This window comes from Phyllobates terribilis, unplaced genomic scaffold, assembly GCF_046119375.1.
Source record: "Phyllobates terribilis strain yellow unplaced genomic scaffold, ASM4611937v1 Scaffold_3__8_contigs__length_932513732, whole genome shotgun sequence".
Lineage (NCBI taxonomy): Eukaryota > Metazoa > Chordata > Amphibia > Anura > Dendrobatidae > Phyllobates > Phyllobates terribilis.
The window spans coordinates 265,424,543-265,437,928 of NW_027362763.1; the positions used below are offsets into that span (position 1 = coordinate 265,424,543).

Here is a 13,386-nt window from a genome sequence, read left to right on the forward strand (position 1 = left end):
CGCAGGTCCGCGGGCGACGGTCTTCTTCCAGGACCTTGCGTCGCTTGCGTCTGTCGTCAGAGCGTCCTCTGGGCTCCTTCTAGGACCTGACGCTTCCTGGTTCGACGTCAGGGGCGAGGCGTGTCCTGGGCTTCGCGCGCTTCCAGCGGTTACGCCTCTCCGATTCCCGCGGTTACGCCCCTCTTCTTCCCGCGCGACGACAGGAAGATGGCGGACAATGGCGGGAAATCTCGGGAATGGCGGGAAAACTTCACCACAGTGAGTATTACAGTCTTTTAAGGCACACAGTACCCGGTGGCAACGGCCCGGAATCCTGTTCGTGACGCCAAGGCTGACGCGCTACCAGGGCCGTGGGGTACTCGGCAGCCGGGCCTATGGATGCCGGTATGGGGAATATCATGGTGGCTGGCCCGGTCCGTGACCCAGGGCGGTCAGTAAAAAGGGGAAAATTGATAGGGGATTTGGAAAGTTCGTGACGCCACCTGTGGAATGCGGCTAAAGGGTGCCGCCGCTGCGGAGCAGTCCTATGGAGCTGGTGTTACGGCAGCAGGGATGGTGTGGCTCTCCACAGGTAGAGCTAGCTCCAGGGCAGTGTAGGGGTAGATAGTGGATGCTGGGGAGAGAGACGGCAGGACGGTCCTGGAGGAAAGACGGACACTCACACGGGGGTAAGCTTCAGTACCTTTACTGGTAATGATGCCGGCATGGTCCAGGGTACTCCGGATGAAGGGCGCACTTTTGGACTCTCCCCAGTGAGCGGGTATAGGGCCTCCTGATCTGTGGCTTTACTCATTAAGCTTCTGGCCTGCCTGGAACTAGACCCAGCTTGGTTACTGTCTCTCTCTCCTTTGCACCTGCTGACCTGGTGGTAGGGCTTTCTCCTGGAGATCACTCTCCCTAGACGCTGGGACCTCCGTGACTCCTAGCCCTGGTACTGTAGTCAGCGTTTGGTAAGCCTGGGACCTGTAGTCCTCCAGGGGTTCCGGTGGTCCCTACTGGGTATAAAGGGTCCCCGTAGGTGCGGACCCGGTGTCCGGTATATATCTCGGGGTGAGCCTGGTATGCTCCTCTGCCCCATCGCTACTTCTTCCTTCTCCTCTCGCCTTCCCTCTTTGCCTTCGGCCACACTCGGGGCCCTCACTAGGCTTCAGTGCATGCTGTAGGCCTCAACTTGCCTCACACAGCAGCCTGCGTGCTGCTCTCTCACTGAGCACACTAAACTCTAAACTAGAACTAACTGAGCTGCCTGGCTCCACCCTCCCTATATATGTCCCTAACGGGCTCCCTCTGCTGGTCTGAGGTGGTAGGGTGGAGGTGTGTGAATGTGTGAGGGCCTCTTGTGGAGAAGTCCATCCATGTACCCTTCTGGGTTCTGTGGCACCAATACGCAGCAGGGTGCCACACCAGCCCCAAGTTTGCTATTTCCACAAGGGATAATAGGTTAAAATGGACCCCATATATTGTTATGTAATTTCTCCCGAATGCAGTGATACCCAGAGCCGTATTTACAGTTCATGCTGCCCTAGGCACTGGTCATAAATGCCCCGTGATTAAAGGCTCATTTATACCAATTATTCGTATGGTAAGGTCATGTCTAGTCAAGCGCAATGCTAATCGGTCAATGATAACAAACGAGAACCTCAATAATTAAACTATTGTTTATAATTGTTCACTAGTTATGATAATGTAAAAATAATTGGTACCAGTTGCACCATTTCCAGAAGCCTGATGTGCCCAGCGAGCAGCCTGGTTCTGGTGGTCAGTGGTGTGGATTGTGTCCCCAATCATCTGGTCTTCTTGAACACATAGTAATAAATATGCTGAGACTAAATATTATTCCTATACAGAGACTGAATAATACCAGTATATCATTTCCTAATAACACCACCATACTGTGAGTAACACACATCCATTCATGTTAGTGTCCCATTCCCTGCTGACGCCGCTAGTGCGGTGAAACATGTTGGGGGGACATGTGCTGAGATTTATTTATCCCATTCAGCTCTAGTGGTGGCACCCCATGGTACCATCAGAACGTCATAGATTTAAGCCTATTTATCATTTTGGCTGATTAGCGATAATATTTTAATACCCTCTACATTCACATTTGAATATAAAGATTAAAAGTTAAATTTTATAGCCTGTTTAAAGAGGGATAATTATATATTTCCCATTTGGTAAATTATCTTTACAATACAAGTCAATGTTAAAGCTGAAAAGATGCCCAGAAGACAATCAGACTTTTTTTTTTGAGTGTTTGTTGTAGTTTTTGCTTAAAATAAAGCCAATGGTTTCTTCTTTATTCAATGGGATGAAAAAAATAAGTGGAGAGCGACAGTAAGGCCAGGGTCACACGAGCGTATGTTGTCTCGTGCGAGAGAATGGGGGCCCGTTATGTGAATAACGGGCACTCGGCTCAAACTCTGTTGCAGGAGAGAATCACAGCCCAGGTGCAGAGGAGACGGAGAAAGTAATTTCTCCATCTCCTCCATTGTCGGACTGCACTTGGATGTGTCATCACACATACCCATAGACTTGTGTGGGTTTCCTGAATCATCTTCTGCCTGAAAAACTCATCAGGTTCGCCTGAGTGTAAAAGACATGGTGTGCACAGAGCCATTAGCAGCGTTCTCTCTATGTACAGCAATAGGAAGGTGTCAATCTGTAGTGGGGAAAGGGAAGCGAGCACATCTAACATTGCACAGAGCTATTAAAGAGTAAGATTAAAGATCTTGTCACCTTTCAGAAAATCTTGGTATACAGGCACAGTTGACAACGTGACGTCAATGCCGCAGCCAATACTAGACACTGACAGCAGCGGCGGGAGACTCATCGTTGGACCTGAGGATGTTGGGTAAAAACTGTATGGTTCTTTACACCAACTGTGCCCCAGGGCCAAGATTTTCTGAAAACGGACAAACACCTTCAACAAATCTATTGCATATAATTCACACATAACTGATGCTGCTGAAACCAAACGGTCTGTCACTATTTCATGCAACATAAATGGGTGACAAATGTTTAATCAAAAAGAACCTGTCATCACATATGAAGTCCCTCCACTGCCGTCATAGCATTAAAATGGAAAATGACTGACTTTCAAGAATATCATTCTCTAAAATGTCACATTCAGCAGACAAGGAAATACTAACATTTGTAGGTAACGCTTACTACCAATGAAGAGTGCTGGAGGCCATGAGCCAGTCTCATAGGTAGTCATACAACTACCAGTGAAGAGTGCTGGAGGCTGTGAGTCAGTCTCATAGGTAATAATACAGTCATTGCTTGTAAATAATGTCTATGTAAGCAAGGGTTCACACAAGCTTCACACAAGAGTATTATTGGTCCGAGTGTGATCCAATAAAACATTACATAGCACCACTTGGCCATTGTTAGTCTATGAGACCGTGCACACGTCCGATTTTTTCCTCGGACAAAGCCTGTCAGAGGGAAAAAAAATCGCTGAATGCCTGAGTTTTATCCAATATTCACTTAACCATGATATACTGGGCCATGCAAGTCATGGAAACCATTGGACTGTACTCAGATGACATCTGAGTGAGGTTCGATTTCCACGGACTGACACAATGGAAAAGATGGAGAAATATTTTTCTCCATCTTCTCCTCATCTGAGAGATTGGTGGGGGTCTGACTGCTGGGACCCGGCCGATCAGCAGAATGTGGAGCTTTTATCCCCTTTAGACTGGAGTGGCATGTGCAATTTGACCACTGATCCATTCTTTCCCTCAGCGGCTGAAAGCGCTGCTCTTGTTTTTTTTCTGGAAGCCCCAAAGAGAATGAATGGAGCTGCGGTCAGACATCTCACCTGCCGCAGCATTTTAAAATGGGGATAAAATTTCCCCATTCTTCTGATCGGTGCGGTTTCCAATAGTTGGATTCAAACAATCATTAAGTTATCACCTATCCTGTGTGTTACACGCACGCCACCTAAGTTCAGATAGGGGCAAGACAGGTTACATTAATTCGTTGGAATCCTGGGGGAACCGTTACTCAGTGCGACCATAGGCTGCAGCTTCTCTCAGGCACACGATAGATTCAGTTGTTGACCAGACACATCTGACAAGAGTGTTCATAAACAGTAGAGCAGTAACATTTAATGAGGCTTGGCCTGTGCAATGCAAATGTCTCTTTGAGCAACAGGCTCCAGTAATAACAGTACAGTCTCCTTTGCAACACAGTAGCACAGTACAGCACAGTTTTAATGCATATGTAGCGCCCCGAGGGTTCGGCCGCTACAGGGGTATTGCACCTCTGCCAGAGGTGTGGTATTCCACTCCCAGGTAAGGATGGAGTATGGACCAGGGCTCAGGTAGCTGCATACAGCACACACACCCCATTTCCGAGGGACAGTTCAACGGTGCTCCCATTAGACACGAATGCAGGCACGACAGACCATGTCCCTGGCTGGAGTGGGGAGGGGGGGAGGAAAACCTAGTGATGTAGGAGCAGGAGGGGACGGTTCCTGAGTGTAGATAATGGCTGGGGCTTTATAAGAGATCCGGAAACCGTCGGCGACGTCTTTGTAACCCGCAGGGACGTCGAAAGCCATCTACCCGAGGGACACCGTGGACGTGACCTCTACCCTGGTGATGTGGTCAACTTTACTCGACACGAGGGCGCCAAAGGACCGTACGCCCTCCATGCCCATCGGCTTACCGAGGAAGAGCTGCAGCACTACGGTTACGAGGAGAGCCAAGAGGACCCGGACGGGTCTGAAGACTATCCCGAGGAGGGTGCACAAGGAGGATATCGCCACTGAAAAATGGCAGCGCACAAATGTATATAGTTACCCGTCAGGGTATAAGGACTGTTAAAGGAACTGTTTCCAGAGAGTGTGTGGTCCCCGTTGGGACTGTTAAGAGACTGTTACCTGTTTGAACGTTGCCCCTTCCCCTAACTGGCTGAGGACTGAGAGCAGCCATTCCCATTCCCAAAACTGGCAGAGGACTGAGAGCGGCCGTCCCTGTAAATAGTTGCGCTTCCTAAAGCGCCCCCTACTGGTTTTATAACAAGACTGCAACGTCTACCTCGGGACAGAGAGTCCCTCACATCTAAAAGTTTGCTGCAGTTTTGGCGCTTAAAAGAAGAATGAACACCTGGTCGCAAGTTGCACCGCGGCCAGGATCCAAGAATGTGTTTTGCTTAAAAATGTTTTATATGAATAAGTTTTATATGCTGCTAAATAGTAATGTGAAAGTTTTCTATAATGTTTTGACAAAAGAAAAGTGAAGTGTGTTAAAAGTGAGAAAAATGTTTTTTCCCATAAAGGGAATTGAACTGTGCCATCCGTTTTCAAATGTGAAAAGTTTTAAAAAGTTTTGCATATCCTGTACTTAATTGTTTTTTTTTTGCGCTTTTCCAGCCCGAGGACATGCTGTGGTTTACCGGGGGGGAATGTAGCACCCCGAGGGTTCGGCCGCTACAGGGGTATTGCACCTCTGCCAGAGGTGTGGTATTCCACTCCCAGGTAAGGATGGAGTATGGACCAGGGCTCAGGTAGCTGCATACAGCACACACACCCCATTTCTGAGGGACAGTTCAACGGTGCTCCCATTAGACACGAATGCAGGCACGACAGACCATGTCCCTGGCTGGAGTGGGAAGGGGGGAGGAAAACCTAGTGATGTAGGAGCAGGAGGGGACGGTTCCTGAGCGTAGATAGGAGACCATTGGTTGCTGGTCACCTGGGCTCATGTTCTAGAGGGAAGTATAAAAGGTGGGCACCATCTTACAGTAGATCTGGGTTGAGTCGAGTTCAGTACAGTCAGTGAGAGGAGAGGATTGGGATTGGAGGCTCTGTAGGAGCTCCGCTCAGAGGTGGGCCTAGAGAAGAGGCCGAGGAGGGAGGAGAAGAAGGAACAGGAGAAGAAGGAACAGGAGAAGAAGGAACAGAAAAGGAGGAGGAGAGATAGAGAAACAGAAGGGTTCAGGAACAAGAAGGTGGAAGGGACCCTAAGAACCCATGAGAATACCGGGTGAAGGGTCAGGCAGATTAAGGGTACCGGATCCCAAGTTGGTGGAGGAGAAACTACCCTCAGCCAAAGACCGGAGGTCGTGATCATTTATTGGTGCGACACCTCATCAAACCTGCTAGGAAGGCACCATATAGGACAGCGGGGAACGGGGCCCACGTTTACCCGCGCAGATCCGCGGCAGTTGGACAAAAGTGGGTCACTGGTGAGGCAGGCCAGAGAAAGGACAAAAGGGGGTCCTGAGCCATACTTCTGAACTGCCTGGGAGTTGACCGAGCCCCACACCTGGTGGACGCAGCACGGCTCGGGCGGTCACTACCTGTACAGAAGTGACCCGGAGCACATGAACTGTGAGTAAAAGACATTGGATTGCAGTACGTTGTCTGTGTACTTTCTCGCTCCTCCAGCACTACCGGTACTGGGACTCCCTGCACCATCACCCCCATCATCCATGGCACAACCCTGGGGCTACACTCTTCCCGTGGGGAGTTAATCAACCTCAGCTGCGTACACCATCAGCCTCAGGGGATTACCTTGCAGCGGCGGTTCATAATAACCGCAATCCACGGGTGGCGTAGTCAGACAACATGCACAGCACATAGCAGACTACCATTGGTCTGACCACCCTGAGCCACGGATCCGGGTTGCCACCACTACCCCCATCGTCTCCTGTTGCCCGGCTTCGAGTGCCCCACGGCCCAGGGGGCGAGTCACATACACAACCACATGCTTTTCCTTCACAAGGACTCAATAGTACAGAGCATTCTTTATCCTGCATGGAGATGGAGGGGGGAAGGGTGTGATGAGGGAGATGATCTCTATGAAAGGCTTCCTTCCAGTCCTTATCTTCCTGGCCAATAATACTCCACATTGTTAGCTCAAGGAGTCTAACTGAACTTTGATTAGCTTCCCTCCTGACCTGAATTCTGTTCCCTTGCCTTCTGTGAGATACAGATCATAAGCCACCTTTCTCTTCGGCTCCGGCCAGAACAGTAAACAACTTCACCACAATCCCCCTGGGGCTCTGCTAAAACACTCCCCTTCTCCTGTGACTGTGTTAACCCCTCTAGTTGCTGGATGCTTCTGGAGCACAACACTTCCTGTCTCATGTGCTTGTGTTACTTCTAATAGTTGCTGAATGCTTTTAAAGCAACAGCACTACTTCTGCATGTCACACTCTGCAACAACACTACTTCTGCATGTCACACTGTGGAGCCCATGAATCAGTGTGTTTTAACCAAAGAAAATAAGAAAATGGTGTGTGCACAGTAGATGTGCAGGAGCTGCCTGTGCTTTACAGTCAATGCTCCACTAGAACAGGGATAACGGCTAACAAGTATTTTCATATAGCTGTAGGGTGGGCCTACTGTGGGCCCCAGACACCGATGTTTGGAGAAGCCAGGTTGGGACAATCAGGTCACCTGGCCAGGTATCTCAATGGACTGTCAGCTTCCTAAGCTTGTCACTATCTCCTCTCTGTAGGTGCCCGCCAAAAGCAGAGTGCCACTGGTGGTGTTAGTCGGCCCTGGAATCCCCAAAGTCGCAGCTGCTCTAATCTCGATGAGCCAGCGGAAGGGTGAGCCTCTGTAATTTGCACCATCTTATGTACTTGCTAGGACTGTTCTATATGTTATTGTTTGTTGGTGTTTCAATAAAGTATTGCCACATTGTTTTACCCTCATCCTGTGTTGTCTGAGTAGTATTATGTCCATGGGGAAGGAGTGCGGGCATTCAACGGGATGAGCCCTGGTCCATGCGGTCTTTCTAAAGACAGCTGGGCCAGCGGACGAGAGCACCCACTGACCCTCGTGTCTCCACACCTGTTCATACAAAAATCGGAGAACATGGTGGCTCGGTGGTTAGCACTGTTGCATTGCAGTATTAGTGTCCAGGGTTCAAATCCCACCAAAAACTAAATCTACAAGGAGTTTGTATGTTCTCCCTTTGTTTGCATGGGATTCCTCCTGGTAATCTGGTTTCCTCCCACACTCCAAAGACATAGGGATAGGAAATTTAGATTGTGTGCCCCAATGGGGACAGCGATGATAATGTATGTAAAGTGTTATGGAATATGATGGCACTATATAAGCAAAGCATAGATAATAAATAATATTTGTTGGAAAGTTATTTCTGCTAATTTAAAATCCCTTTTTATGCTCTGAGGTCTTACCAAACTGAAAAATTGCATATCTGGTGTTTAGAGTTTGTTCTCTTTACAGCATTTACCGATTGGGTTAATTAATTTTATATTTTGATACATCAGACTTTTACAGATGTGGCAATTCCAGATAAATATTTTTTTTATTTTTTAATTAGGGAAAAGGTGGGGGATTTGAATTTATCCTTTTTTTACATTGTTAAACATTATTTTTAAAGCTGCATTCATCCAATTGCTTATACTATATAATGCAATACCACAGTATTACAGTAGTGCATTGTATAGTATAAATCACGGTCTCTCTTGAAGTTCAGCACATCAGCTTCAGAGAAGTAACAAGATGGCAGCAACGGGGGCTTTCAACAGGCACCTGGTTTCCATGGTAACCCATTGGTGCCCAGAAATTAATTAAGTCACTGAGAGGCTGATGGGAGAAAGTACACACAAGTACCGGCAGTGACATAATTTAAATGCCCCATTCAGAGATTGAAAGCAGCATCCATTGAAAGCAGCATACAAATGGTTAACAGCTTAGACTGAAACTCCGCTCTGGTCCCAGCTGTTGGTGACAGATGTTGACTGTGTAATATAGTCAGCATCAGCCAGGTGCTGTACAAAAAAAAAAAAAGAGCATGGACCGCACCTCCAAAAAATCATATATTTGATCTAATGCCTCTCTCCAAAAATATATATAACTGAACATAAGGTTCTTCGTTTAACATTATGATCAGACTGTATGAAGCCCACTGCCACGCCACGGCAAACCTTGTAGTGGGTCCTAACGTTTCCTGCCTAAATGGAGCGGAGCCATGCGCTAACCACCGCCATAGCGACAATGCGCCAGCAGGGCGGGCGGCCCGGTGCCTCACAGCACCCATGCTGCAAGACTGAGTCCTCATGACTCCAGGCCGCGCTGCCCCACAAGCACAAAACCACAGCAACAATGGCCGACACACTGCACCAACACCACATGAAAGGTGCATTTCAACTCACCTTCATCAAGCTCTCAAGTGATAGCAAAAGAGGCTGGACCATCTTTGCAGTCTCCTGCTAACTAAAATCGCCTGTGCCAGATGGGAGGAGTGCTGGTCCAAGAAAGGAGAAAGAACATGCAATACAAAAAAATCAGCCAGGTGTTGATGGAGCTCAGCTGCTGAGCCCCCTTAACACATGGTCACCCTAGCACAGGAAGTATGGTTGTGCCCATATGCGCAAGGGGGTTTATGAAAAGCCAACAATGTTCTAAGAACTTTCTAATATCCTTTGTTTTTGATGTATCATCATTTTCAATATTTTGCTTCTTTCAGTGAACATTCATGTAACTCAATTACCAGCTTTTGAACAATTTTTACATTCAATAAAAAAATCTCATGATATTGGTGAAACAAAAGTAGAGAAACCCAAAAAGAACTATTCCATGAAGGTAAAATATAACTGCCTTAAGTCCTTCCATCAGACTGCCAACCCTGGATAGAAATGTTTATAAAATCAAACATGAAAATGTATTAATAATACACAAAAGATAGAATTGACTTTTTATAGTGTCTGCAGTTCTGCAATGGCCCTGCACACTGTCCCACTATTACTGTGCCAGGACACTAGTACAGCAGTGTGTCTAGGAAGTACAGAAGTACAGCCACTAGTGAAGTATATGAGTACTGCACTTACCATTGATGTGGGTAGAACTTGAATAAGTATTTTTACTTCCCTTTTGCAATGGTGTCTGTCCACTGAGACAAGCACTGTGTAATTCTTCATCACCTGCCGCGATCTTTTCCATTATTACTGTTTCTTACTCCCGTATTTAGGTTTTTTCAGCTCTTCACAGTACTTTGAAGATTTCTTGTGTCAGGAGACTTCTGGTTAGTCCTGTCTGTCATGTTCTGGTGTAAAACATTTCTCATTGCTGTTTGCATTGTCATTAGTTATGTCCAGCATGTTTAGTGTACGTTACGTTACTAAGTTACATCTGATGTTCAGTGGAGTTTGACGACGGCACCTACTGTAATACGGTAATCTAAACATGTGTAAGATTAACGCTCTCAGCATTGAATGATTTGCCTGATTTCATCTTGTAATACACAATATAATGTACAGTTGCAATAAAAAATATTTAACCTCAATTACTAATTAGGTTTATTTGCAAAATCTGATATTTAAAAAAACAAACAATGAAACAATAACAATGTCACTAGGTTTTGCCACTTAATCTGAGAGCAGTAAAATGAAAGCGACCCCAATTCTAGCTATGTGTGACTTACTGGGCTGCTTGCTGTAGTTTTTATAATATGACAATTCTATCAGCAGAAGATAATCACTGACTAGTAAACCTGCTGCCATGTAGTCCTCCATATTGATTAGCTCTGTATAACCCGGCCCCCTCCACTGATTGAACACTGTGCAATAGCAGAAATCTGCCAAAGAAAGTTGTCAATAAATGGTGTGTCGGTCAAGCTATTCACGCAAGGTCTCTATGAAGAATAATATTAGTAAATTACAGGCCTGCTATTTAAAACCGTGGTTCTCTGTCAGACTTATCACTAGTGTTGAGCGAGCCTAAAATGCTTGGGTACTCATTGCTCGGGTCGAGAAAATTGGAATACTCGGGTGCTTGACCCGAGCAACGAGCCCAATGTAAGTCTATGGGAAACTCAAGCATTTTTCAGACGGCTCCCCCGGATGTCTGCAGAGGGCCTAAAAATAGCCCTAATCAATGGGCTCAAATGACAAGGGGACAGCATGGGGAAGAGCCCTGGAAGCATTTCTGACTCCCAGGTCACTTCTGTCAACAACGTTGTCAGAGGTATTACGCTACTTTTACGGACTCACAATAAAACATATAAAAAAGAAGCCAAAATGGATTTTCCTGGGAAATATGTTAAGGAGCATCCTTTCCAGGGTAATGACTTGTATATAAAGCAAAATAAATAACCAAAAACAAAAATTCTCCTCCACACCTTGGGCTATGTTCACACGTAACGTTTTTAATGTGTTTTTTCACTTTTGCATTGCTTTCAACCGTGACAAATGCATTCACGAAGTAATGTAATTTTAACGTTTTACAACCTTATCTGGCCATGTGGTGTATGAGATATCATCAGACACATCATGTTTCATTTATGAAGGAGGGACTCTGAAAGTCACAAAGCCTATTTTTGTAGGGCCATCAGGCGACCTTTACTATTCTTAAAGGGTCAGCAATCCGCCCTCACTATTCTTAGAGAGCCATCAGCCGGCTATGTTTTATTGTTCCCATTACTAAAGAGTGGGTATCCTATACTGTTATTGCGTATGCAGTGAGTGGCAGGGCTGCCCAAAATATGTACGCACCCCAATACCACTTTGAAAATTTGGATGCACCCCGATACCCCTCTGAAGAGACTTAGAGGAGGGCCTCCTGAAAACAATGTCCCCATTATTAGGAAGTAGGTCTCCCATTGTGCTTGCCTATGCAGTGAATGCAAGGGTTGCCAAAAATTTGGAGGCAATCCAATGCCCCTTGGAAGAGACGTGGAGGTCAGAGGGCCTCCTGAAAACAATGTTCCCATTACTAGGAAGTGGGTCTCCCATTGTGTTTGCCTATGCAGTGAATACAAGGGTTGTCAAAAATTTGGAGGCACTCCAATGCCCCTTGGAAGAGATGTGGAGGTCAGAGGGCCTCCTTAAAACAATGTTCCCATTATTAGGAAGTGGGTCTCCCATTGTGTTTGCCTATGCAGTGAATGCAAGGGCTGCCAAAAATTGGAAGGCGCTCCAATGCCCCTTGGAATAGAGGTGGAGGAGGGCCTCATAAAAAAATGTTCCCATTAGAAAGGAGCGGGTCTCCTATACTTGTAATGCCCATGCATGGGTTGACAAACATTTACCCCTGGGGGGTATACATGAACATACTGTATAAAAAACTTTTTTTACAGGCATCATAAACACCCTTTAAAAAATTATGTGGGTGTTGCATCACGGACCACGGTCACCCTGGTGATATGGTGGTGGAGGATGAGGAGAAGGAGGAGGACAAGAGCAAATAGACAAAAATCAGGAAGCGCATGCCCATGTGTGGGTGTGAAGAGGTGCATGGGAATACACCTCCCAAAGAAAGACACTGGATTTGAGTTTATGTTACGCTGCTATCATTCGGTGATGTTGAGATGGCTGGCCCAATCCAGCCCTTGTTCATTTTTATAAGAGTCAGCCTGTCAGCATTTTCAGTTGACAGGCGGATGCGCTTATCAGTTATAATTCCACCAGCGGCACTAAAAACCCACTCTGATAAAACGCTGGCGGCAGGGCAGGCCAGGACCTCCAAGGCATAGAGAGCCAATTCACTCCACCTATCCAGCTTGAATACCCAATAATTATAAGGCACAGAGGAATCACGGAGGATGTTGGTACGGTCGGCAAGGTGCTCCCTCAGCATTCTCCCAAACTTTGCACTCCTTGAGAGAGTACCCCACTCCTCAGGTCTTGTGCGATGGGAGGGGCTGAGAAAATTCTCTCAGAACTTTGACAGTGTTCCCCTGCCTCTGCTGGATTGAAGTTGTGTCTCTCTCGCCTGTACTCCTTGGTTGTCCAACGAAGTGTGACCTCTGCCGCCAGTGTTTTCAGATGGGAATTTTTTTAATATTTCCGCAACAAGGGTCTTCTGGTACAGCCCAATTTTTGCAGACCTGTCCACCTCAGGAATAAGAGATATAAAGTTCTCCTTGTAGCTTGGGTCTAAAAGTGTCACCAACTAGTAATGGGTAATTTTGATGACGCGAGGGTCATGGGAAACTCAGCCATGTGTGCCAGACTACTAACAGGCAGGCCTTGCGTGTCCTCACCAAGAGGATGACTCTTGCTCTCCTCCTCATCTCTGTGCTCTGGCCATGCACGTTGAACAGACGGTATGACAGCTGTGCAGGTAGTACCGTCCATAGCGCATGAAACTAGCTCCTGTTCTTCCTCCTCCTCTTCCTCATTGTCCCCCAATCCACGTTGGGATGAGATGAGGCTGGGCTGCGTGTAATCACCCTGTATGGTTCCTTGCTCCATCTCATTGTGCTCCGCCTGCAATGCATCCTCTTTGATTGTGAGCAGAGAGCATTTCAGAAGACAGAGAAGCGGGATGGTGATGCTAATTATGGCATCATCATCGCTCACCATCTTGGTGGAGTCCTCAAAGTTTTGGAGGATGGTACAAATGTCTGACATCCATGTCCACTCCTGAGGCCTTATGTGTGAAGTCTGAACTGAATA

The 13,386-nt window shown here is 46.7% G+C and overlaps 1 protein-coding gene across 3 annotated transcripts in view; it reads right to left on the reverse strand.

The window, feature by feature from the left end:
* The window catches only part of LOC141258066 (uncharacterized), a 454,151-nt gene extending 444,035 nt beyond the window's left edge, over nucleotides 1-10,116 (reverse strand). For all 3 annotated transcript variants that reach the window (XM_073673075.1, XM_073673074.1, XM_073673073.1), the window contains exon 1: nucleotides 9,820-10,116. In XM_073673075.1, coding sequence (XP_073529176.1) covers nucleotides 9,820-9,931 — 112 coding nt within the window. In that variant the 5' untranslated portion in view covers nucleotides 9,932-10,116. The remainder of the gene's footprint in view (nucleotides 1-9,819) is intronic.
* Nucleotides 10,117-13,386: the final 3,270 nt, after the last annotated feature.